This window comes from Mytilus californianus, unplaced genomic scaffold (genome assembly GCF_021869535.1).
Source record: "Mytilus californianus isolate M0D057914Y unplaced genomic scaffold, xbMytCali1.0.p SCAF_2, whole genome shotgun sequence".
Classification (NCBI taxonomy): domain Eukaryota; kingdom Metazoa; phylum Mollusca; class Bivalvia; order Mytilida; family Mytilidae; genus Mytilus; species Mytilus californianus.
In genome coordinates, this window is record NW_026262668.1 from 62,568,866 (window position 1) to 62,595,989 (window position 27,124).

Here is a 27,124-nt window from a genome sequence, read left to right on the forward strand (position 1 = left end):
GACATGTGGCTGACGGAAACTTCGTAACATGAGGCATCCATATACAAAGTATGAAGCATCCAGGTCTTCCACCTTCTAAAATATAAAGCTTTTAAGAAGTTAGCTAACGCTGCCGCCACATCCCTATCCCTATGTCGAGCTATCTGCGACAAAAGTCGCAGGCGCGACAAAAACTGGAAAATCCCCCCTTTTTTAATGAATAAAACACCATAACTCAGAAATTTAAAATCTAAAATTTATAAAATTCTAAAGGGAGCTTACCGATTGATAATTTAGTCTTAGATGCAAGATTTTTTTATCAGTTGTTAGTGGCTTTGAACTAGCTGTCAGTAACTTTGAGTACTCTCAGATCTGTACTTAGTGTCTTTTTGTTGTTTGGATGTACAACTACCCGACCACGTCCACTTGTATTTGTATTTATCCATCTGATGAGTTAAGCCTCTTTCAACTGATTTTTATAGCTCGTTCTTATATTGTACTGTTACACCACTGTCCTAGGTTAGGGGGAGGGTTGGTATCCCGCTAACATGTTTAACCCCGACACATTCTGTATGCACATGTATGTGCCTGTCCCACGTCAGGAGCCTGTAATTCAGTGGTTGTTGTTTGTTTTTGTGTTGCATATTTGTTATATTCGTTCATTTTTTGTACATAAATTAGGCCGTTAGTTTTCTTGTTTAAATTGTTTTACATTGTCATTTCGGGGCGTTTTATAGAGCTCTGACTGTGCGGTATGGGCTTTGTTCATTGTTGAAGGCCGTACTGTGACCTATAGCTGTTAATTTCTGTGTCATTTGGTCTCTTGTGGAGAGTTGTCTCATTGGCAATCATACCACATCTTCTTTTTTATATTTACATCAACAGATATAAACAATTCACCAAAGTCAAGGTGAGACAACAAAACTTAGTGGTAAGATCTCTGAAATGTTTTACACGGTACAAGTTTTTCTCATTGTTGGAGATTGTAAGGTGACAGTAACACCTGTAACTGCTTAAACCCATTTCTTATGCACTTTAGTTCGATAAACTCACTGAATATCATACCACATCTCCTTATTTTTATATGCATTACAATCTACATGTGCATGTAATTATAAATATATATATATCAGAACAAAATTCATTGCGTCACTTTTATTTATGCATCCTTTGGCACAATACAAGTTCTAAAATTACACAACATAGTACAACTAAATGTTATTTCAGATGAAAGTTTTGTTTCAGTTCCATTCATAGGATTTATTAGAATTTTGTATGTTTTGCCAAGTCCAATAATTCGCTCTATGTGCACATGTTAATTGGAGACTTTTCTATCCCGTATAAGAGTTTTGGAACTAATTCTGTTTCTTTTTTTGAAAAAAGTTAGCAAACAAATCTTGCACATTTAAACCTTTGTCTGCCATCACACTGTCACCTGGATCACATAATTGAACTATTCTACATCTTTCAACTATTTCATAGTCACTGGTAGAACCAACATATGCATTAGAGACATAGTTGACTAAACCACCAGGTGTCGAACATACAAGTATTTTCAGTGTTTCTGTTTTTATATGATGAAAAGGTTGCCTGAGCTCTAGGAGCTTTAGGTTTTATCACGGGATATTCTGTGCTGTCAATAATAATCCAAGTCGTAGGAAACTTTAATTTGAAGTTGGATGGTGAAAAATACCTGACTAAACCACTAGATGGCCAAGTGTTAGCCTCACACCACTGTTTAGACATAAAAACAATCCATGTATACACAATATTCTTAACACTAGATTCAATCTAGAATCTAGAAAGTTCAAAGTTGGTTGTATAATGCCTCAATTTCATCAAAGTCATAAAAAAACTGATTTTCAACTGACACCCTATCAATTTGAAAATATATGTATCTTAAACAATGTGCTGCTGGACCAAGTGTGGTCAAAACAAATAAAAATTTAGTATACAACTCTAAACCGGTATAAAAATGCATGGCTGTGTCACGTGTCTTCATTTCAAAATTCTCTGCTGAAAACATAGGCATTGATGGTGTTTGCATAATTCCATCTGTGAAGCTCAACATTAGCTCGGCAGTTGGTGGTGGACAGTCATAAATCCTTTCTGCAGTATGAATGACTTCTTCAGGAAAACCAACTTTACAATCAAAACTTTCCTCTAGATTTCTACTACAATATTCATCAAGTTTAGTTCTTTTGTTTTCACAGGAAACTGTCCTGATTTTTCTTTTTGCGGACGATTCAGTCTCTTGCTTGGTCCAGGAAAATAGGCTGGGAATGGCAGTAGACTTAAGTCTCTGAATGGTGGGTTTGCGCCCTGAAAAAGGTTATAAAACATTAGTTTTTTGATAATTAAATGAACTTCCATTAGCAATGTATACTTTGTATTACATGGCGAAATATTAACTAGATTTATTCATTACAATCTGGATAAAACTATGTTTGCCTGATTCAATGTTTGTTATGTAAATCCAAAGGACAAACAATGAGAGACTTATGCAACAAACGTACATTGTTTGTACCTAAATAACTATAATATAGATGAGAGCATGTCATTGTTTTGTTCCTGTTAACATTGTCATTGATATTTTTCAAGAAAGTCTATGAGGCATAGCTTATGCATTCCTGTCATTACTACATTAGCATAATTACTGCTAAAATAATTCTCAGTATGATAAACCTCTTGTAAGAAATCATTATAATTGTAGCAATCACCAAAAAATCTCAAACAGATCACATTGAATCGTAATCCAAAAAATTATGACGTCTTGAATTAACCACCGTCTTTTATTCTAAAACGATAATTGCGGTTGTAAACAGACTTTGGTTTATTCGCATGGCGATTACATATATAACTATATATTTCAAAAAGAAAATAGAGTTTTACCATGAATAATTTCCTGCACGTAGTCTTTTTCAGTAAAATGTGCCTTGCAAACAACAGCTGATTGAGATGGACTCCACGATTTCATCGTGTTCTCGTCCAATCTGCGTATGGGCCATGGCGTTGATCCAACTTTACCTTCTTTTTAAGTTATTTGGAAATGCATGTCCTCCTCTAAAATGACATCCAGGTACACAACAACAAGTATTTGGCATCGTTAATTGAAAATGTAACTGAAATAGTTGCACAGTGCAGAAACCGGAAGTTGAGGAACAGGATCGGCTACCACGGCGCCACCTATTCAGGAACGATAATTTGCTACTTTATATAACTGCGAAATAACAATAACGTTAGACGGGTTCACGTGCATAAACAGAAATGCGCTTTAAATTGTATAATATAATTCATGTTCAGTCGACCTTTAATTATTATATCAACGACTGAAATGATTTATAAACATATAGATTGCAGATAACACTCGAAATTAACCCGAGCTCTTTCCACACGGAATTCAAATAATTCTAGTTTGTCAATCGGTTGACTGCTTATAATGCAAAATACAAATATATCAAAAGTTTTTAAAACTAGCAAAACACAATGATCGTTTCTCAATTTTCCAATGTAAATGAAATGAAACAAAAAACATTTTATATCACAATAAGAAGAGGAGAGAATTCAACATTTCCGGATCTACTTGGAGCCTAACGACCCCCCACGTAGATAAGTTGGATATCGCGGAAGGAAGGATTAACCCGGCAACTAGAAAGGCATTAAAGCACTGCCTTTAAAAATGAGTTATTTCCCTTTGAACAGAAATCTACTAATTAATAAGTATTTCATCAAAAATTTAATTCTTGGAAAAGGGCTTTAACTGAACAAAGAGAAAAGCTTAAATCGTGAAAATTGAACTTGACCTGTAACTTGTCATGATAAATCAATAAACCAAATTTCAAATCAATATCTTCAAGCACAAAGAAAAAAAGTCTGGAAAACTGATTTGCCGGACTGACAGATGGACAGACAGATGGAGTGCAAACCTAAAGTCCCCTTCGACTTCGTCGGTAGGGGACTAAAAAGACTGGACATTACTTGTAGTGTATATGGAACAGATGGGATTCCCCATTACACTCAATGGTAATCTCTTTGCCACCATAGTGGAGATCCCATTCAACAGAGTGGCAACAATGAGAACAGATTTCAAGTATGTAAGATTACAAGAATCTTACAATCTTTATCTAAAATAAAACAAAATGCATAGCGTTAAATGTGAAATTTAACACAAAACAATCTCTTATGTGAAATTTAACACTAAATAAATGGGGAATGTGTCCATGGGACACACGTGATGCCCCCGCTTGCATATAATGTGATAAAGGGACATAACTAAAAAAGGGTAAAAGTGACGTTACCCAAATTCAAACTTGATCTGTGTTTTGTAGTAATAAGCATAGTGTATAAGTTTCATAACATTTGGTTGGGGGAAACTAAAGTTAGAGAACAGTAACCAAAAACTTAGCAATTTTTCCATTTGTAAAGGGCATAACTCTAGAACAGTAAATGTGACGCCACCAAAATTCATTCTTGATCTGTGTTTTGTGGTAATAAGCATTGTGTACTAGTGTCATAACATTTGGTTGAGGCAAATAAAAGTTAGAGAACGGAAACGAAAAATTTAGCAATTTTTCCGTTTGTAAAGGGGCATAACTCTAGAACGGTAAAATTGACGCCACCAAAATTCAAACTTGATCTGTGTTTTGTGGTAATAAGCATTGAGTTTAACTTTCATAACATTTGGTTGGGGCAAACTAAAGTTAGAGATAGGAAACCAATTTTGGGTAAAACTTAATGCCCCCTCAGCTACGGCGGGGGCATAACAATCTCCTATGTGAAATTTAACACAAAACAATCTATATATTTCGCAATTAATGTTTCAAGATTTCTAGTCCTCTTTGATGTACATTTCTTCTGTTGTTATTTGCAGTACAACACAGCTTCCTTGGTACAACAAATGATCATTTTGACCATTGATACTGGAATAATTCCAAGTATGGCAGAATACCATCAACTTTGCAACCAAGATTGATTTTTTTTCAGACATCAAAATACCATGATAAGATCACTTTTTGCGGCTGTAGGGCTTCTTGATTTGTTCTTGTTTGGCAGAGTTCATTTGATATAGTTGGCTACTTCCTGGTTGTGCTACAGGTTTTGTAGAGATGGTGAAGTCTGATGATGATTCTTCCATCTTCCTTAATTTGTCTTCTATGGCTCTAATCTGACTATCAGTGCTAAAAAATATACAATAATTTAAGAAATGTATGATGTCTGGAAAAAGTTTGTTTTACTCAAGTAACTCAACTCATGTTTTTTTAAGCTTTGAAGTTTTTTAACTTTTAAAGTACTTTATGATTGTAAGTATGCTTAATTTTACCACCTTGGACTTTGATGACTTAACTGTGGTTTTCTACATCAGGTGGTTAAAATGTCTGACCATTTGAACAGTTTGGTTTGATAAAAAAAAATTGCAATTGGGGCATAATTTTGAATGAACTGCAATAGGTATAGAGCAACACTTGAACTTGAGTTACAATCAAGTCACAGTAATACATATATGCATATTGAACTCTTTCCTTACATCAGGTACAATTTTGCAAGAATAACAAAATTTAGAGCTCCAAAAGATTCTGAAATGCTGAGCTGGACAGGATGCTTATCTCTGAAAAAAACTGGGTGAGGAAATCCAACATGATTCTAAAAGAACCACCACAGTGACAACAGAAATATTTTAGCAACTACCAGCTAAAAAAAATGAAAGAACAATAAAGAAAAACCCTACCCCTAAATTCTCCTTTTCTACAAACAATAATTCCAAATGAGGATCTTAAAATGTATCATTTCCATTAGTTTGGCAGTAATTCAACCTTTGTAGAAATGTTTTCTTTAAGCATAAGCACAAACATTCTTTTCTCATTAATAATGGTAGTTGATTATCACATTTATTTCTAAAGGAGACCTTAAATAGGTCATTTATCCAAAGTTTGGAAGCAATTTGGCTGTAAAGGATTTTCAAAATTTGTTTCAATTTAATTTTTGCCAATTTTTTTGGGGTATTGTTGGTAGGCATGTTAGATAGAGCTTTCTCACCTGCCAGTAGAAATGCCACATGGTACTTTAATTTCTTGCTGTTCACTCTGAAAATTATATGAAATTGTGGTGAAGTATATCATGTAGTTCATATTCAACATTTGTATTTCAATGTATATAAATGTACCGGTAACTAAAAACTTGAAAGATTCTAAGAGAGGGTATAAGAAGACCTGAATTCAATGTTAACTGATGATGCTTTTAGCCTACTTATTGTAATTACAAGAATTCCTTGATAAAATATTATATAATATTGTTCTTCATGTAGCTGTGTTTTGTCTTCTTTAGCTAATGTTATTGAATTAGGGGCATACCATACAGTAGCTGGGGCAGATAAAAAGTCATTCGAATTAAGCACCTTGTTTTTGATTGTAATGATATGCATCTGAATTTCCAGGAAAAATAAGCAGACACCACCAAATTGGTTACATGAATTTGAATGCAGTTTTAAAGGAAGACAGAGATGCTGTTTAAGGAAGCACATAAATCTTCTGTGGGACACAAAGCTCTATTTGAAAAACAACTCAAGTTACTGGTTTCTTTTTGTCACCATAAATATTTAGTAAATGTCAGAGATTCATATAACGTTATGGTCTACTGTAGAAATGCTGCAACTACAATGTGGTTTTATTTTGAGGCATTAGTCCTATTTTAAAGCATTACAAAAATGAGGTATTCTGCTTTTAGCCAAAAATCAAGCGCATGAACCTCTTTTTCTTTTCCTTTTGCAATCAATTGTGTAGAGCTTCAAGAATGTTTTGTCATAATTGGAAAAAAAAATTCAACATAATACTTTTTTCTGCATTTAATTGTATTGGAAAGCTTTCTGTTACCAATAATTGCACAATTTTTAACTGATTTTACCTTTAACTTGAAACTATCTTAATTAACTGTTGACATAGAGATATATCTTAATTAACTGTTGACATAGAGATATATCTCGCCTGTCAGCATAAAATTCAGAAAAAGACAATCTGATGGACAGCAATATTGCTAATTAATTCAAAGTCGTTGTACCAACTAGTGGGTAGGGCCTAAAAATGGTTGATAAACTGAGATGTGCAGCAGCAATGTAACTTTATAGAAAATATTGTCTATTGTAAGTAGTTCATATCAAACTAACTTAATCATAAAACTTAACATTGAAAATTGTTAATTGATTGAAAGTCACTGGACCATGACCTAGGGGGCAGGGCCTTAAAATAGTCGTCGAACTGATATGTACTGATAGTAATGCAACTTTGTATAAAATATTATTGATCTATCGCAAGTAGTTCATATCAAACTAACTTAAGCAGAAAACTTAACATTGAAAATGGCTAATTAAATCAGTCATTGGACCATAGCCTAGGGGGGAGGGCCTCAAAACTGTCGTCAAACTGATATGTACTGATAGTAATGCAATTTCAAACAAAATATCATTGATCTATCACAAGTAGTTCCTATCAAAAATTACTTAAGCAGAAAACTTAACATTGAAAATGGCTAATTAAATCAAGTCACTGGACCATGGCCTAGGGGGCAGGGCCTCAAAATTGTCGTCAAACTGATATTTACTGATAGTAATGCAACTTCATACAAAATATCATTGATCTATCACAAGTAGTTTCTATCAATCTAACTTAAGCAGAAAACTTAACATTCAAAATTGCTTATTAATTAAAAAAAATTCGTAAGGGTTCCACGGAACCCAGTGTCTCGCCTACTTTTTCTGTTAATCGCAGGCTCAACAAAAATTTACTTCTGGATACTATCTTATGATCATAAACAAGCTTCTGTCCAAGTTTGGTAGAAATCCAGGATAGTTTAAGAAAATTATTAAAATTTCAAAAACTTTAACCACAGAGTGAATATTTGTGGACGCTGCCGCCGACGACGCCGACGGAATGTAGGATCGCTATGTCTCGCTTTTTCGACTAAAGTCGAAGGCTCGATAATCACTGGACCATAGCCTAGGGGGCAGGGCCGCAAAATTGTCATCAAACTGATATGTACTGATAATAATGAGACTTCATACAAAATATCATTGATCTATCACAAGTTGTTCCTATCAAACAAACTTAAGCAGAAAACTTAACAATTGTTGACGCCGTCATCGCAGCCGTTGCCTCAGCCGTTGCCGGAAAAGCAATCCCTATGTCTCGCTTTCCGCGACTTTCTATGCCAGCGAGACAAAAACCTTTAAATTAAGGAAAACTTAAGGAAAACAAGCCAAAATCAAACTGAGATACCTGGATATTAAAGTAAGACATGAAGGATTAGTTTTCTTTGATATTTCAATAGTGCATATTGACTTTGTGTTAAAATTTAAAGGATAAATCAATGATTGCTAAAACAACATAAAATATGATATAACTACAACATCAAAGTTGAGAAAAGAACTTTTGTATGATATAAAAACACATGTGGCATCTTCAATGAAATGAGACAGCATTATGACTCAATGATCTGTGACTATTCATTGTTAAATGGCATAAACATGCCAAATGAAAGTGTTTGGTCTCTTTGTTGAAAACAAATCAAAGACTGAAGATTGAGGACCAGCCAGATGTTATTGTGATTTTAGCTTTCTTGTATGACCTTCATGATTAAATAAAATCATATTAAATACTTCAATGCATTAAACCATATGTTAAGCGCTGCATTGTTAGACTTCTTTTATGTCTAGTGGATGCATTTGATAAAATTCTGACATTAAACTAAACTACAAATATTCAAAACACTGTTTTTAATTACATTTATAATGGAACAAGATGTGATTTTACATAATGCTCACTAATGATACCCCCACTATAAGACTTTATAAACAGGAAGTTGATGCTCAATGAATATGAAAATGCATCACTTTATACAGCATGATCACATTAAGCTAATAAAGCTACGCTGGGCGCAGCTTGATACGACCGCAGAGGTCGAACCCTGAACAGTTGGGGCAAGTATGGACACAACATTCAAGCTTGATACATGCAGCTCTGAATTTTGATTGTGATTAAATATTTGACACAACATAGGTTTCTGACACAGAATGAATGTGGTCTAAGAACTTTTTTAATTTACCTATTCAAACTATATCATTATTATTTGCTTTTATATATAAATCAGGAAATAACCAACTTAAAATGGAAAATTTTAAAGAAAAAAAAAAAGAGGGAAAACAGGAAAAAAAAACTAGAGGCTCTCAAGAGCCTGTGTCGCTCACCTGTATTTACTGATGCTTTGGAAATCATGTAAAATAAGGTTAAAATCATAATTAATAGTATTAGATATTAGATATTATAATGATATCTAAGATAATTACAAAAAACTGCAAAATTTCTGTAAAATTACTAACTCAGGGCAGCAACCCAACAACGAGTTGTCGGATTCGTCTGAAAATTTCAAGGCAGATAAATCTCAATCTGATGAACATTTTTGTCACCTGTAAGATTTGCTTTAAATGCTTTAGTTTCAGAGATATAAACCAAAAACTGCATTTTACCCCTATGTTCTATTTTAAACCAAGTCGGCCATGATGGTTGGAAGGCGGGTTCATCGGACAAATTTTTTTAACTAAATACCCTTATAATAATTATGGCCAAGTATGGTTAAATTTGTCTCAGTAGTTTCAGAGAAGAAGATTTTTGTAAAAGATAACAAAATTTTACGAAAAGTTGTTAAAAATTGACTATAAAGGGCAATAACTCCTAAAGGGGTCGACTGACAATTTTGGTCATGACAACTTATTTGTAGATCTTACTTTGCTGAACGTTATTGCTGTTTACAGTTTATCTCTATCTATAATAATATTCACGATAATAACCAATAAAATGCTCCGCTGGGGCGCAGCTTGATACGACCGCAGAGGTCGAACCCTGAACAGTTGGGGCAAGTATGGACACAACATTTAAACTTGATACAGCACTGAATTTGGATTGTAATTAAATATATGACACAGCATAGGTTTCTGACACAGAATGAATGTGGTCTAAGAACTTAAAAAATTTTAATTTTTCCTATTGAAACCATATCATTATTATTTGCTTTTATATTTAAATCAGAAATAACCAATTTAAAATGGAAAATTTTAAAGAAAAAAAAGGGGAAAAAAAATCCTCCCCCCCCAAATTTTTTGAACCCCCTTATGATTCATCACTCCCAAACTCAATCCCAGCCTTCCCTTTGTGGTATGGTACCTTGCAGTTCAATTTCAGAGAAATCCATACACTTGAACATGTTATTGTCTGGAAACTAGAAAAATGCTTGTTTTTTGGCCCCTTTTTGGCCCCAAATTCCTAAACGTTTAAGGCAATTACCCCCAAACTCAAACCCAGCTTTCCCTTTGTGATATGGAACCTTGTAGTACAATTTCATAAAGATCAATACACTTACACACAAGTTATTGTCCTGAAACTAGAAAAATGCTTATTTTTGCCCCTTTATGGCCCCTAATTCCTAAAATTTTGAGGCAATTACCCCCAAAATCAATCCCAGCCTTCCCTTTGTGGTATGGTACCTGCAGTACAATTTCAGAGAGATCCATGCACTTGAACACAAGTTATTGTCTGGAAACTAGAAAAATGCTTATTTTTGGCCCCTTATTCCTAAACGATTTGGGCAATTACCCCCAAACTGAATTCCAGCTTTCCCTTTGTGATATGGAACCTTGTAGTACAATTTCATAAAGATCCATACACTTACACACAAGTTATTGTCATGAAACTAGAAAAATGCTTGTGTTTTTGCCCCTTTTTGGCCCCTAATTCCTAAAATTTAAAGGCAATTACCCCCAAAATCAATCCCAGCATTTCCTTTGTGATATGGAACCTTGTGGTACAATGTCAGAGAGATCCATACACTTTTACACACGTTATTGTCATGAAACTAGAAAAATGCTTGTTTTTTGCCCCTTTTTGGCCCCTAATTCCTAAAATTTGGAGGCAATTACCCCCAAAATCAATCCCAGCATTCCCTTTGTGATATGGAACCTTGTGGTACAATGTCAGAGAGATCCATACACTAACACACAACTTATGTCTGGAAGTTACAAAAATGTTTATTTGTGGTCCCTTTTTGGCCCCTAATTTCTTAACTGTTGGTACCATAACCCCCAAAATCAATCCCCACCTTCCTTTTGTGGTATTGAACCTTATGGTAAAATTTCATAGAGATCCATTCACTTAAACTAAAGTTAGAGTGCCAAAACCAATGTGTCTTCGGACGATGATGAAGACGACGCCAACGTCATACCAATATACGACCACAAAATTTTTTTGAGGTCGTATAAAAACTGCAAAATTTCCTTAAAATTACTAATTCAGGGGCAGCAACCCAACAACAGGTTGTCAGATTTGTCTGAAAATTTCAGGGCAGATAGATCTTGACCTGATAATCAGTTTTACCCAATGTCAGATTTACTCTAAATGCTTTGGTTTCAGAGATATAAGCCAAAATCTACATTTTACCCCTATGTTCTATTTTTAGCCATGGCAGCCATCTTGGTAGGTTGGCGGGGTCATCGGACACATTTTTTAAACTAGATACCCTAATGATGATTGTGGCCAAGTTTGGTTAAATTTGGCCCAGTGGTTTCAGAGGAGAAGATTTTTGTAAAAAGCTAACGACGATGGACGCCAAGTGATGAGAAAAGCTCACTTGGCCCTTCAGGCCAGGTGAGCTAAAAAAGGAACCTCCATCCCCAATTTTTTGAACCCCCTTTTTGGCCCCAAATTCCTAAACCTTTAGGGCCATTACCCCCAAACTCAATTCCAGCTTTCCCTTTGTGATATGGAACCTTGTAGTACAATTTCATAAAGATCCATACACTTACACATAAGTTATTGTCCTGAAACTACAAAAATGCTTGTTTCTAGCCCCTTTTTGGCCCCTAAATCCTAAAATTTTGAGGAAATTACCCCCAAAATCACTCAAAGCATTCCCTTTGTGATATGGAACCTTGCAGTACAATTTCAGAGAGATCAATTCACTTGACCACAAGTTATTGTCTGGAAACTAGAAAAATGCTTATTTTTGGCCCCTTTTTGGCACCTAATTCCTAAACATTTTGAGCAATTACCCCCAAACTCAATTCCAGCTTTCCCTTTGTGATATGGAACCTTGTAGTACAATTTCAGAAAGATCCATACACTTACACACAAGTTATTGTCCTGAAACTAGAAAAATGCTTGTTTTTTTCCCCTTTTTGGCCCCTAATTCCGAAAATGTTAAGGCAGTTACCCCCAAAATCAATCCCAGCCTTCCCTTTGTGGTATGGTACCTTGCAGTACAATTTCAGAGAAATCCATACACTTGAACACAAGTTATTGTCTGGAAACTAGAAAAATGCTTATTTTTGGCCCCTTTTTGGCCCCATTTCCCTAAACGTTTCGGGCAATTACCCCCAAACTCAATTCCAGCTTTCCCTTTGTGATATGGAACCTTGTAGTACAATTTCAGAAATATCCATACACTTATACACAAGTTATTGTCATGAAACTAGAAAAATGCTTGTTTTTTTGCCCCTTTTTTTGGCCCCTAATTCCTAAAATTTTGGGGCAATTACCCCTAAAATCAATACCAGCATTCCTTTTGTGATATGGAACCTTATGGTACAATGTCAGAGAGATCCATACACTAACACACAAGTTATTGTCTGGAAGTAACAAAAATGGTTATTTTTGGCCCTTTTTTGGCCACTAATTCCTTAACTGTTGGTACCATAACCCCCAAAATCAATCCCTACCTTCCTTTTGTGGTATTAAACCTTATTGTAAAATTTCATAGAACTATGCACTTAAAACAAAGTTATTGTGCGAAAAACCAATGTGTCTTCGGATAACGACGACGACACCGCCTGTGTCATACCAATATACAATTTTTGTGGTCGTTTAAAAACCAAATTTTGACTCAGCTCCTGAGAAAAATGGAGAGGGGAGGGAGGGAGGGGGGGGGGGGGGTTACAAGAGGGTGGTTACATCTGATAACTTAACTCTGATCTATAGTAAAGTATATTGAATGATGCAAAAGACGAAACAAAATTTGAAAAAAGGATGCCAACTACTAGTAGATGTTTCAGCCTGGAATTTATCAAAACTGATACAATGTTTTGAACAGGTTTGCAACTGATACAGTTTGCTGTTTTGGGGGCAGTTTTAAATTATTATTCTTTTTTATATTGTTACGATTCCATGACAGAAAAATTCAAGAGGTTGGAAGGTAAGCTGCCATCTTTGACCTTGAAACTGACAAGCTGATGCCAATACCAATAAAGATGGCCAGAGCAGCAATAAATTATAATTACAGACTCAAGGTGGTAAATAAAGTTTAACTGGCCACTGGGACAAATGAACTAAAAAGGAGAATAAAATGCATAAATAGAAGAAAATATAGCCATGATAATACAATAGAATTCACTTATGTATAAGTAAAATAACTACCTCCGTTTCTGCATGTGCCCACTTTACTACCAGTTTTTTGGACAATGCCAGTTTACCATGCATATTCCTCTTTGCCTTCTCAGCATCCTAAAATTGTTTAGAAACAAAGAACATGTTACCAAAAAGTTGGACCTAATTTCTATTGTAATTTTCTTTCATACCTAGTTCTAACTGAAACATGTTTAGTTAATTTCCATATTTTTTATAACATCAATTTATAGCTGTCAATTTTCTATTTATTTTGAATGTATATTTCTTAATGCTATATTGATGAGTTCCTCATCGGAATAGTTTTCCATTGAAATAATTTTATATTCAGGGATAACCACTGATAAATTTTCAAGAGTGTTGCTTAGAAAATTTTGATTTAAGCTGTTGAGAAATGTGTATAATTTTGTACCTTTTTGGCAATACTATTATTCAAACACATATTTATACTGATTAGGAATTATTTTTCAAACTTCTCTCTCATAAATCTCAAAATTTAACATAGGTTCTGAGAAATTAAGAATTGTGCTGGAAATCAAAGAGTGGTGCTTAAAATTTGAGGGTGGAGAAGCACCCCTTAAATACTCATCAATAATTCTTTACCAGTGCATGATATCTTTAAGCAAACCCAAATTTAAGTATGAGATAAAACAAAATATTCAAACTAATTCCATACTATCTCAAATGAGTGAAGGCAGTTTAGTGTTTGAATATTAAGCTCACATTGTGACAAATTCCTGAAATCTTAGATCTGCATTATTCATTTTAAATGATTATAGCAAAATAACCATATTATCAGAGATGGATTTAAAAAAAAAACAAGAGGCTCTCAAGAGCCTGAATCACTCACCTGTAATTTTTTGCTTAAATCTTTCATCAATGATTATTTTTGCTTTTTAATATATATTAATGAGTGGCTTAAAAATTCCATTGAGATGTTCTTTGTATCTGTCATATTTTCTTCAAAAGCAAAGAAATACATTTTACCCCTATGTTCCATTTTAGCCATAGTGGCTATGTTTCTTGACGTACAAGAAAATAAAATACAAAATTTATACTAGATACTCTGAAACTCATTCAGCCCAAGTTTGGCTGAAATTGATTCAGCAGTTTCAAAGGAGAAGATTTTTTAAAGCAAGTAAACTAGGTGAACAAATTGTGAAAAATTGAATTTAAAGGGCAATAACTCCTTAAGGACACATTTGACAATTTTGGTCATATTAACTTATTTGTAGATCTTACTTTGCTGAACATTTTTGCTGTTCACAGTTTATCTTTATCATTAATAATATTCAAGATAATAACCAAAAACTGCAAAATTCCTTAAAATTACCAATTTAGTGGCAGCAACCCAACAATGGACTGTTAGATTTGTCTGAAAATTTCATGGCTGATAGAGCTTGGCCTAATGAACATTTTAACCTCTCATCAGAATTGCTCTAATTGCTTAAGTGTTTGAGATATATTAGCTAAAAACTGCATTTTACCCCTATGTTCTAATTTTAGCTATGGCTGCCATGTTTTTGACGAAACAGAAAATAAAACACAATCTTTATTCTAAATACCCTAAGGATCATTCAGCTGAAGTTTGGTTGGAATTGGTTCAGTAGTTTCAGAGGAGAAGAAGTTTGAAATAGTTTACACCAGACGGACGACGACGACAGAGGACGACGATGGATGCCAAGTGATGGCTACAAATGGGGGGGGGGGGGGGAGGGGGTCTGTGGCAGGGGGCCTGGGACCCCTTTATCGAGTTTCATATGTGATAATTGCATTGACTTTTTCCAAGTATCACTCCAAACTTTGGCTTGCTAGGACCCCCCTTTTTCAAAATCCTGGACCAGCACCTGTTATTAACTCCTAAATCTGCACCTGTTATTAACTCTTAATAGTGCAAAATTTAACTCTTGAAATCTAACAGTGCACATGCTGAAAAGTCTGTCCTGCTTTAAGAATACTGATTTGATTTTATGTTGAAAATTTTTAATATCAAGGTCTTACTACATGCATCACATAAACTTAACATTACCAATGATCTAAAAAATTGAGGTCAAGGTCAGATGAACACTGTTGGACATAAACTATCATTTCTCACCTTTCTATTTTCATAACTAACAAAACAATATCCTCTAGGTTTTCCTTTTTCTGGTCCTAGTTTGTGAAGAAGAAAATCAAATCTTTTCAATTCCCCAAATTTTTGTAGAAGCTTTAACAATGTGTACCTGAAAGGATATCCATGTAATGTATGTTCGTTCTGCAACAATAATAAAAGATAAAGTGCTTTGTATGACCTTTCCTCAACATAAACTGTTCCCCCAAAATTCTTGTCTACTTAAATATCCCTCAAACCTAGCTACAAAGGAGAAAGCAATATTATATATGGTAGTCATTATATTGGCCTCCCAAATCACTCGAGGACAAAAATATCACTCAAGGGGACACATGTTGTTTAAGGCAAAGTTCACTAATAATGATAATTTTGGTATAGTTGTATATGGCAACAACATCCTTATAATATTGAATTAGGCAACTGAACCACATTAAGTTTACATGAAATGGAAATCTTGTAAAAAAAAATACATTGCTTCAGGCAAATTTGTTCTAAATCTAATATTATAATAAATATCATAATCAGAAAGATTTTTCCAGTCTGCAATTTTTTTATGGTTATAACTTGTTAATTTTTTACAATAAACTGGGTTCATTGGTTAAATAATAGTTTGGTAAGATATTACAGCAAGCTAATTACATATACACATATTAATTTACAGTTTAATCATAAGTTATTACTCCTTATAATTAATATGCAAATGGAACAATTGTATCCAATCACATGGTTAAAGTTAATAAATTATATTTTTTCATGAATTTGAGAATAGATCTATGAGAATTTTCTAGTTTTTTTTATGTATATCTTACTCTGTCAGTCTAGTATCTAAATTTCCAATCCATAATCTACAATCGTCTTTGATGTTGCCTGCTGGATCCTCTGGTACAGGAACAGGTGTAGTATATACTGCCTGGGTTGGTGATGTAAACATTGTCTGAAAAACATGAAAAGTAAATAATAAAACAGTAAATATATTTGTGTACCTGTCTAAATCATCCTTCATTATTCTAACCTTTAAATAAGTCGGGCAATCTACATGTAAAGGTCAGAATCAATCTTCTTACTTGTTGGAATTAGAATAAATTTGTCTTGATTTATCTCTCTATATCATTGGTATCTTGCTTTTTTTGTTAACAACAACAAATAATTTATTGCACTATCTAGTTGTTAACAACTGCCCTATATTGTACCATCATATGTAAGTTTATCCCTGTCTCTTGTATCTTGTTTTACTTGTCCAAGTAAGAAATCTATGGACTTTACTTTTAGCTACCATCCCTTTTTAAAAGCAAATTTTACTGCACTATCTAGTTGTTAACAACTGCCCTATAATATTACCATCCTATATAAGTTTATCACTGTCTCTTGTCTTACCTGTCCAAGTATGGACTTTACTTTTAGCTACCATTCCTTTTTAAAATCAAATTTATTGCACTATCTAGTTGTTAACAACTCCCCTATATTGTACCATCATATGTTAGTTTATCCCTGTCTCTTGTATCTTGTTTTACCTGTCCAAGTAAGAAATCTATGGACTTTACTTTTAAGGATGTACACCTCCGAGGAGCCAAAAATTTCTAGAATTATTTTAAACTTTTTTTCTTAACCTGGTTTTTGGGTTTATATGACTAAATAAAATGCTCCGCAGGGCGCAGCTTGATACGACCGCAGAGGTCGAACCCTGAACAGTTGGGGCAAGTATGGACACAACATTCAAGCTTGATACAGCTCTGAATTTGGATTGTGATTAAATATTTGACACAGCATAGGTTACTGACACAGAATGAATGTGGTCTAAGAAATTAAAAATTTTAAATTGGACATTCACCTATTATGGTCCAATATCCAAAATCTAAATACATGGTTAGATTCAGCATATCAAAGAACCCCATATATTCAATTTTTGTTGAAATCAAACAAAGTTTAATTTAGGACCTTTTTGACCTCAATGTGATCAAAGTTGATAACGAGGCCCAAAAATCAAGAATCTAAATACATGGTTAGATTCAGCATATCAAAGAACCCCATATATTCAATTTTTGTTGAAATCAAACAAAGTTTAATTTTGGACCCCGATTTGGAACAACTTGAAAACTGGGCCCATAATCAAAAATCTAAATACATGTTTAGATTCAGCATATCAAAGAACCCTAAGAATTCAATTTTTGGTAAAATCAAACTAAGTTTAATTTTGGACCCTTTGGACCTTAATGTAGACCAATTTGAAAACGGAACCAAAAATTAAGAATCTAAATACACGGTTAGATTCGGCATATCAAAGAACCCCAATAATTCAATTTTTGATGAAATCAAACAAAGTTCAATTTTGGACCCTTTGGACCTCAATGTGGACCAATTTAAAAACGGGGCCCAAAATCCAAAAACTTAATACACGGTTAGATTCAGCATATTAAAGAACCCCAAGAATTCAAGAATAAAACCCCATTGAAATTGGTCAAGAAATAAGCAATTTATACGAAGTATCTTCTTTTGCACAATACTGTGCAATTGAATATTTCTTGCTATTGTGCAATACTGTACAATTGACAATTTCTTGCTATTGCGCAATATTGTGCTATTGGATATTTCTTGCTATTGAGCAATACTGTACAATGGAAGATTTCTTGCTATTGTGCAATACTGTGCAATTGAAAATTTCTTGCTATTGCACAATACTTATTATATAATAATTTACACATCCTGTTTGGTGTGTATCTCCTACCATATCATTATTATTTGCTTTTAAATATAAATCAGAAATAACCAACTTAAAATGGAAAATTTTAAAAGGAAAAAAAAGGATAAAAGAAAAAAAAGGAAAATAAAAAATCCCCCCCCCCCCAAATTTTTTGAAACCCCTTATGATTCATCACCCCCAAACTCAATCCCAACCTTCCCGTTGTGGTATGGTACCTTGCAGTACAATTTCAGAGAGATCCATACACTTGAACACAAGTTATTGTCCTGAAACTAGAAAAATGCTTGTTTTTTTCCCCTTTTTGGCCCCTAATTCCTAAAATTTTGAGGCAATTACCCCCAAAATCAATCCCAGCCTTCCCTTTGTGGTATGATACCTTGCAGTACAATTTCGGAGAGATCCATACACTTGAACACAAGTAATTGTCTGGAAACTAGAAAAATGCTATTTTTGGCCCCTTTTTGGCCCCTTATTCCTAAACGTTTTGGGCAATTACCCCCAAACTCAATTCCAGCTTTCTCTTTGTGATATGGAACCTTGTAGTTCAATTTCAGAAAGATCCATACACTTACACACAAGTAATTATCATGAAACTAGAAAAATGCTTGTTTTTTGCCCCTTTTTTGGCCCCTTATTCCTTAAATTTTGAGGCAATTACCCCCAAAATCACTCCCAGCATTCCCTTTGTGATATGGAACCTTGTGGTATAATGTCAGAGAGATCCATACACTAACACACAAGTTATGTCTGGAAGTTACAAAAATGCTTATTTTTGGCCCCTTTTTGGCCCCTAATTTCTTAACTGTTGGTACCATAACCCCCAAAATCAATCCCAACCTTCCTTTTGTGGTATTGAACCTTATGGTAAAATTTCATGGAGATCCATTCACTTAAACTAAAGTTAGAGTGCAAAAACCAATGTGTCTTCGGACGACGCCGGACGACGCCAGACGACGATGACGACGAAGACGACAACGACGACGTCAACGTCATACCAATATACGACCAAAAAATTTTTAATTTTTGCGGTCGTATAAAAAGTACTTGATGAAGTAAAAATCATATGGTGGTGCACTTCCTTTTTGGTAACGGCCATTTGAAAATACCCCATTTTTGATGATATTCCCATTTTTCATCAATTTTTACCCATTTTTGGGCTATTATCATGAAAAAAATCAGTTTCACAATTAAACTTTTTTTCATACTTACACTAAAGATGAAGTGGACCAATCTGAATAAATTTAACTTAAAATAAAATGCTCTGCTGGGCGCAGCTTGATACGACCGCAGAGGACAAACCCTGAACAGTTGGGGCAAGTATGGACACAACATTCAAGCTTGATACAGCACTGAATTTGGATTGTGATTAAATATTTGACACAGCATAGGTTTCTGACACAGAATAAATGTGGTCTAAGAACTTAAAAATTACCTATTCAAACCATATCATTATTATTTGCTTTTATATATAAATCAGAAATAACCAATTTAAAATGGAAAATTTAAAAAAAAAAGGGGGAAAAAAATCTCCCCCCCCCCAATTTTTTGAACCCCCTTATGATTCATCACCCCCAAACTCAATCCCAGCCTTCCCTTTGTGGTATGGTACCTTGCAGTACAATTTCAGAGAGATCCAATACACTTGAACACAAGTTATTGTCTGGAAACTTTTAAGAAAAATGCTTGTTTTTGGCCCCTTTTTGGCCTCAAATTACTAAACGTTTAGAGCAATTACCCCCAAACTCAAACCCAGCTTTCCCTTTGTGATATGGAACCTTGTAGTACAATTTCATAAAGATCCATACACTTACACTCAAGTTATTGTCCAGAAACTAGAAAAATGCTTGTTTTTTGTCCCTTTTTGGCCCCTAATTCCTACAATTTTGAGGCAATTACCCCCAAAATCAATCCCAGCCTTCCCTTTGTGGTATGGTACCTTGCAGTACAATTTCAGAGAGATCCATACACTTGAACACAAGTTATTCTCTGGAAACTAGAAAAATGCTTATTTTTGGTCCCTTTTTGGCCCCTTATTCCTAAACATTTTAGGCAATTATCCCCAAACTCAATTCCAGCTTTCCCTTTGTGATATGGAACCTTGTAGTACAATTTCATAAAGATCCATACACTTACAAAAAAAAATGTACACACAAGTTATTGTCCTGAAACTAGAAAAATGCTTGTTTTTTGCCCCTTTTTTGCCCCTAATTCCTAAAAGTTTGAGGCAATTACCCCCAAAATCAATACCAGCCTTCCATTTGTGGTATGGTACCTTGCAGTACAATTTCAGAGAGATCCATTCACTAACACACAAGTTATTGTCATGAAACTAGAAAAATGCTTGTTTTTTGCCCCTTTTTTGGCCCCTAATTCCTAAAATTTTGAGGCAATTACTCCCAAAATCAATCTCAGCATTCCCTTTGTGATATGGAACCTTGTGGTACAATGTCAGAGAGATCCATACACTAACACACAAGTTATGTCTGGAAGTTACAAAAATGCTTATTTTTGGCCCTTTATTGGCCCCTAATTCCTTAACTGTTGGTACCATAACCCCCAAAATCACTCCCAACCTTCCTTTTGTGGTATTGAACCTTATGGTAAAATTTCATAGAGATCCATTCACTCAAACTAAAGTTAGAGTGCGAAAACCAATGTGTCTCGGACGACGACAATGCTGGACGACGATGACGACGACGCCAACGTCATACCAATATACAACTGCAAATTTTTTTTGGGGTCCTTTAAAAAACTATAGGTTGGTGTTAATATTAGAAAGTTTTATAAAATTTTGTTGCTTTTTTTGTGTCAATTGACCATGCATGCTGTCAATTTTGTAAATTTGGGATTTTTCTCTTTTTTAGAACAAAAGCATATTAATTCAACTTCTTTGTTATAAATGATTGAAAAAATACATATCTAAGAATTTTGAAAAGAAAAATTGATATGGGATGTACAGATTTTCGGTAAAATCATTACTTTGAACCCCTCATCCATTTTCTCAACATTTTGGCTAATGACACTGACTGGATTGGTTATAGAATTTGAAAATTTTATTACTCAATAAAATGCTCCGCAGGGCGCAGCTTTATACGACCGCAGAGGTCGAACCCTGAACAGTTGGGGCAAGTATGGACACAACATTCAAGCTTGATACAGCTCTGAATTTGGATTGTGATTAAATATTTGACACAGCATAGGTTTCTGACACAGAATGAATGTGGTCTAAGAACTTAAAAATTTTAAATTGGACATTCACCTATTATGGTCCAATATCCAAAATCTAAATACATGGTTAGATTCAGCATATCAAAGAACCCCATATATTCAATTTTTGATGAAATCAAACAAAGTTTAATTTTGGACCCTTTTGACCTCAATGTGGACAAAGTTGATAACGGGGCCCAAAAATCTAAATACATGGTTAGATTCAGCATATCAAAGAACCCCATATATTCAATTTTTGTTGAAATCAAACTAAGTTTAATTTTGGACCCTTTGGACCTTAATGTAGACCAATTTGAAAACGGAACCAAAAATTAAGAATCTAAATACACGGTTAGATTCGGCATATCAAAGAACCCCAATAATTCAATTTTTGATGAAATCAAACAAAGTTAAATTTTGGACCCTTTGGACCTCAATGTGGACCAATTTAAAAACGGGGCCCAAAATCCAAAAACTTAATACACGGTTATATTCAGCATATTAAAGAACCCCAAGAATTCAAGAATAAAACCCCATTGAAATTGATCAAGAAATAAGCAATTTATAAGAAGTATCTTCTTTTGCACAATACTGTGCAATTGAATATTTCTTGCTATTGCGCAATACTGTACAATTGACAATTTCTTGCTATTGCGCAATATTGTGCTATTGGATATTTCTTGCTATTGCGCAATACTGTGCAATTGAAGATTTCTTGCTATTGCGCAATACTGTGCAATTGAAAATTTCTTGCTATTGCACAATACTTATTATATAAAAATTTACACATCCTGTTTGGTGTGTATCTCCTACCATATCATTATTATTTGCTTTTAAATATAAATCAGAAATAACCAACTTAAAATGGAAAATTTTAAAAGAAAATAAAAAGGAAAAAAAGAAAAAAAAAAGAAAAAAAAAAAAATCCCCCCCCCCCAAATTTTTTGAACCCCCTTATGATTAATCACCCCCAAACTCAATCCCAGCCTTCCCTTTGTGGTATGGTACCTTGCAGTACAATTTCAGAGAGATCCATACACTTGAACACAAGTTATTGTCTTGAAACTAGAAAAATGCTTATTTTTGGCCCCTTTTTGGCCCCCAATTCCTAAACGTTTCAGGCAATTACCCCCGAACTCAATTCCAGCTTTCCCTTTGTGATATGAAACCTTGTAGTACAATTTCAGAAATATCCAAATACTTACACACAAGTTATTGTCATGAAACTAGAAAAATGCCTGTTTTTTGCCCCTTTTTTGGCCCCTAATTCCTAAAATTTTGAGGCAATTACCCCCAAAATCAAATACAGCGAGTATTGGTGCGAAAACCAATGTGTCTTCGGACGACGCCAAGGTTTCAACGAGACTGAAACATCAGAAGAATACATCCTTTAATAAAGCTACCTTCTCTTTTGAAAAACTTTTGTTATTGTCAGTCTTTCTTATTTAAGTAATAACTGACAGCAGAGTGCACTTTCAAGGGACTGGAATACCAATTTTTACAAGAGTCACAAGGTTCATTTGTAACGACAAAATTTTTAAGTATTCAAACAGTAAATTCAAAAGATAGTCAGATATGGTTGGCAGAATAACTAATCATAGTTCTTACCTATAAATATTAGTTTGATCTTACCCTTACTTCACACTAAATCTATGGGATGTGAACTGATTGATATTTTAGTCTGAGAAGATGTGGTTTATTTATCAGTTGAAATTGGCTTTAAACTAACTTTTAGTAACTGAGAGAACTCTTAGATCTTCCCAAGAGAAAATGAAAACGGGATCTATCGGGATCCCAGTCAAATCCCGGTAAAATTAGCGGGATAAGCCGGGATGGGCCTCAGAAGTCGGGATTCCATTCGGGATAAATATCTGAAACTGGGATCCCATTCGGGATATATGTCTGAAACTGGGATCCCATTGGGATATCTGTCTCAAGCTGGGATCCAATCCCAGTTGAAGCAAGATAAATATACGAAACTGGGATCCCATTGGGATAACTGTCTGAAACCGGGATCCCATCTTACTTTAAACAGGGAAACATAAACCAGAATTTTGTGTGGAATTTAAAAAAAATTATCCTGGAAATGTAAAATATATCCTGGTTATAGATTTCTGTGAAAAACCTAAATTTTGTAAATTTTCCTTTTTAAATCAATATATTTTGAATGACCCCACTTAAAACTGGTGCTTTGAAAAATTGGATGCCCTTTTTTAAATGCCTCTCCCCCACTTATTGCTTCTAAAAATAAAAGTTGTCCTCTTTCAATGAAAATTTGAATTATTATTTGAATGCACTTGATAGATCAATTAATGGAAGTAAAGATGAAAAAAATAATTTTCAAAATATTTATATTTGAAGTGTTTTCAGGTTAAAAATAATTAAAAGTAATATTCTGATATGCATTTGCATTCAATTTGTTTTATTTTTTTTTTTTTTTAGAAAAAAACCCAATAAATTTAAGGAATATATTGTGAAAAGGTGATAAAAAAGGGGAAGTAACTGAAACATTTTTGAAATACACAAATTATTTATGACATAAAGCAAAGGTTATTTGTGTTAATTAACAATGTGTTTGACACCAAAGCTGTCAGGTGAAGCCCTGCACTTAATGGGTCACTTAATTTGACAGTTTACACAGCTAGCTGAACTTCTGTTGATGGAAGAATTACAAATTTTAGTTTGACAGTATTTCAAAGTCAGAAAAATGCCGAGATTTTCGCGATAAAAACGAAAGGGCGCCCGAGAAACGCCAACGGCTGTTTTGCCAGACAAGCTGGATCGTTTCTGATTTTCTACCTGTTGTCCGGCATTTAAATAACATAGAAAAATTATCAGATCAATGATAGGCCAACGATCGACATCGTAAAACCTTGGTTCTCAACTTAAGTAAACAAGTCATGACCACGTGGTTTTTAGTAATTGTACTGAACAGTCCGACCCTAGAAAATACCGTCCTAGATAATGCGGCCACTAGTTCATCCGCATGCACCCTGTGCCGATTAAATTAAAGGTTTTTTTTTCTTATTTTTAAAAACTGGCCAGTAATAAATACTTTTATACGACACCCTTGATTTATTTTTATAATACCGTTACGGGGACGGATCAACTTCTGGCCGATATAATATGGGGCGAGATTGTCACCTCGACGTTAGAGTACTCAATAAAAACGTCATCAAAATGTGATTACGCTGTAGCAAAATAGAAGATTCCATGTGATGGTGAAGATGTTTTCAGATAAGTGCATTAAAAATTTAATTTAACATGTGTATATAATGAGATTATAAAATATAATTCATTGAGGAACTATGATATGATTTTTTTATGGTTTTTTTTTTTAGCAAATCAACATCAGAAAATCTGAAAGCATAAACCTGGGAACCAATCTAATTAAAATTAAATCTCCGCACTTGCTCCTCGTTGTTTATATGTCGCGCGTGGGAGATCTAACAACAGCCGCTTGAGGGTCATGTCTAGGGTCAAATTTACTGTAGCCAATCAGCGAAGGTGCTACAAAGTGTTAGGGTATTGGACTGGCATAGGAGTCTTAGTAACGTCAAGAGGTCTTCCGAATGTATATAAACAAAAATGGCAGCCCCCATGCGAAAAACGTTTCGTAACATACAACTGTAATAATAGTTTGTATTATTGCCTTCCGAGGTTAAAATGGCATCAAGTGAAGTATGCACCCCCAAGGAAAATATCAGTATGAACAAACATTTGTGTTTTATGCGGTTTTTCTTTCATCCAGATAGAAATCTCCTCAACGGGAGAACGTGTTGAAAAAAAACTGTTCAAACTGAAACTTCAGCAGAACTCAGAGAGAATCGCAATAATTTCTAGTGTTGTTACTGGTTTTGAAGTAAACACCGAAGTAGACAATGACAATGGCGTCTGTATTAAATGTTTTAGAAAAGTCCAACAGTCAATCAAATTAAAGAAAGATGCATTAAAAATTCAAGAAGAACTAAGTGACTAACTTCGAGTGTCTTACCACCTGACCAATCAGAAAGATTAATTGCTAATAGATTTGTTAATCTGCAAGGTGGAACAAACAATAATATAAGCTTAGATGAATACTTGAGAGATGTTGAACAAGGATACAAAAGTAACATGTTCAGGACATCAGACAAAGGAAAGTATCCTTCAACACTCTAAAGAGTATCCTCACCTAGTTAATTTTGCAAGCCATTTTGATAACATTACCAATTTAACAGGAAAGAAGGGGTTCCACCATATACGGCATACCAAGCTGATGTTCAGAAAATTGCAAAAGACCTACTACAAGAAAATGTACTACATGTAACATATAAAACTTCAAGAATAATAACAATTAAGTGCAAGGAGCTAAAAAAAGACAAAAACCCATTTGACAGTGCATTTATAGGACTTCGTACATTGATTCATCGCCGTGACATCAACCAACAGTCCCCTTCCATCGCCTTCAAATCCACATATTTGAAAAATATTGCTTGGAATTAAATTATTGTGAATAAATTAAGTGTGCAGGTTTAATTTTCTCTTAAGTCATAACCTTAATTAGCTGGTACTTTTTTAGTCGTTTGTTGCTGATATTAAAGTGTCATAAGTCAATGAGACATCAACCCAACAAACAAAGTAATGAAATACTTTCAGTTTAGTTGCAAAATATCATGGTCATTTTGATCAGGCAGCATAACTACCTACAAAAACATGTTTATAAAAATGTGGCATGATTTCTAATGAGACAACTATTCAAAAGGGACCAACTTATTTTTCTGTATTAAAGTTCACAGTTCCACCTCTGACTTTGAGTAAAACATATAGCAAGCTGTACAAAGACCCGAAATGACTTTATGAAAACATCAAGCACGTTTGTACAAAACAACAATGAGATAAAAACCAAACTTTTACAGATTTGTTCACAAGGCGACCAGGCAGCATGCAGATATTTACCCTATATGTACATGTAAAGAGCTGTTGATAAAACTTATACAAGGTGGTGTTGGTTAAATGTGCTTTCCTGAGTGATGAAGTTATTAGTGCACATTATTTGGTTCAATTTCTATCTTAGTCAAATTAAACACAGTAACTTAATATAATAAAATGCTCTGCTGGGCCCAGCTTGATACGACTGCAGAGGTCGAACCCTGAACAGTTGGGGCAAGTATGGACACAACAGTCAAGCTTGATACAGCACTGAATTAGGATTGTGATTAAATATTTGACACAGCATAGGTTTCTGACACAGAATAAATGTGGTCTAAGAACTTATAAATTTTTAATTTACCTATTCAAACACAAGTTATTGACTGGAAACTACAAAAATGCTTGTTTTTTGGCCCCTTTTTTGTTCAAAATTCCTAAACATTTAGGAAAATTATCCCCAAACTCAAACCTTGCTTTTCCTTTGTGATATGGAACCTTGTAGTACAATTTCAGAAAGATCCATACACTTACACACAAGTTATTGTCATGAAACTAGAAAAATACTTGTTTTTTGCCCCTTTTTGGCCCTTAATTACTAAAATTTTGAGGCAATTACCCCCAAAATCAATCCCAGCCTTCCCTTTGTGATATGGAACCTTATGGTACAATGTCAGAGAGATCCATACACTAACACACAAGTAATGTCTGGAAGTTACAAAAATGCTTATTTTTGGCTCCTAATTCCTGAACTGTTGGTACCATAACCCCCAAAATCAATCCCCACCTTAC

The 27,124-nt window shown here is 34.3% G+C and overlaps 1 protein-coding gene across 2 annotated transcripts in view; it reads right to left on the reverse strand.

The window, feature by feature from the left end:
- Window positions 1–4,063: 4,063 nt before the first annotated feature.
- Window positions 4,064–27,124, reverse strand: part of LOC127730203 (probable RNA-binding protein 18) — a 45,987-nt gene continuing 22,926 nt past the window's right edge. For both annotated transcript variants that reach the window (XM_052238488.1, XM_052238487.1), the window contains exons 2-6: window positions 16,332–16,456; window positions 15,508–15,634; window positions 13,425–13,511; window positions 6,013–6,059; window positions 4,064–5,156 (exon numbers count right to left, since the gene is read on the reverse strand). In XM_052238488.1, coding sequence (XP_052094448.1) covers window positions 4,985–5,156; window positions 6,013–6,059; window positions 13,425–13,511; window positions 15,508–15,634; window positions 16,332–16,453 — 555 coding nt within the window. In that variant the 5' untranslated portion in view covers window positions 16,454–16,456 and the 3' untranslated portion in view covers window positions 4,064–4,984. The remainder of the gene's footprint in view (window positions 5,157–6,012; window positions 6,060–13,424; window positions 13,512–15,507; window positions 15,635–16,331; window positions 16,457–27,124) is intronic.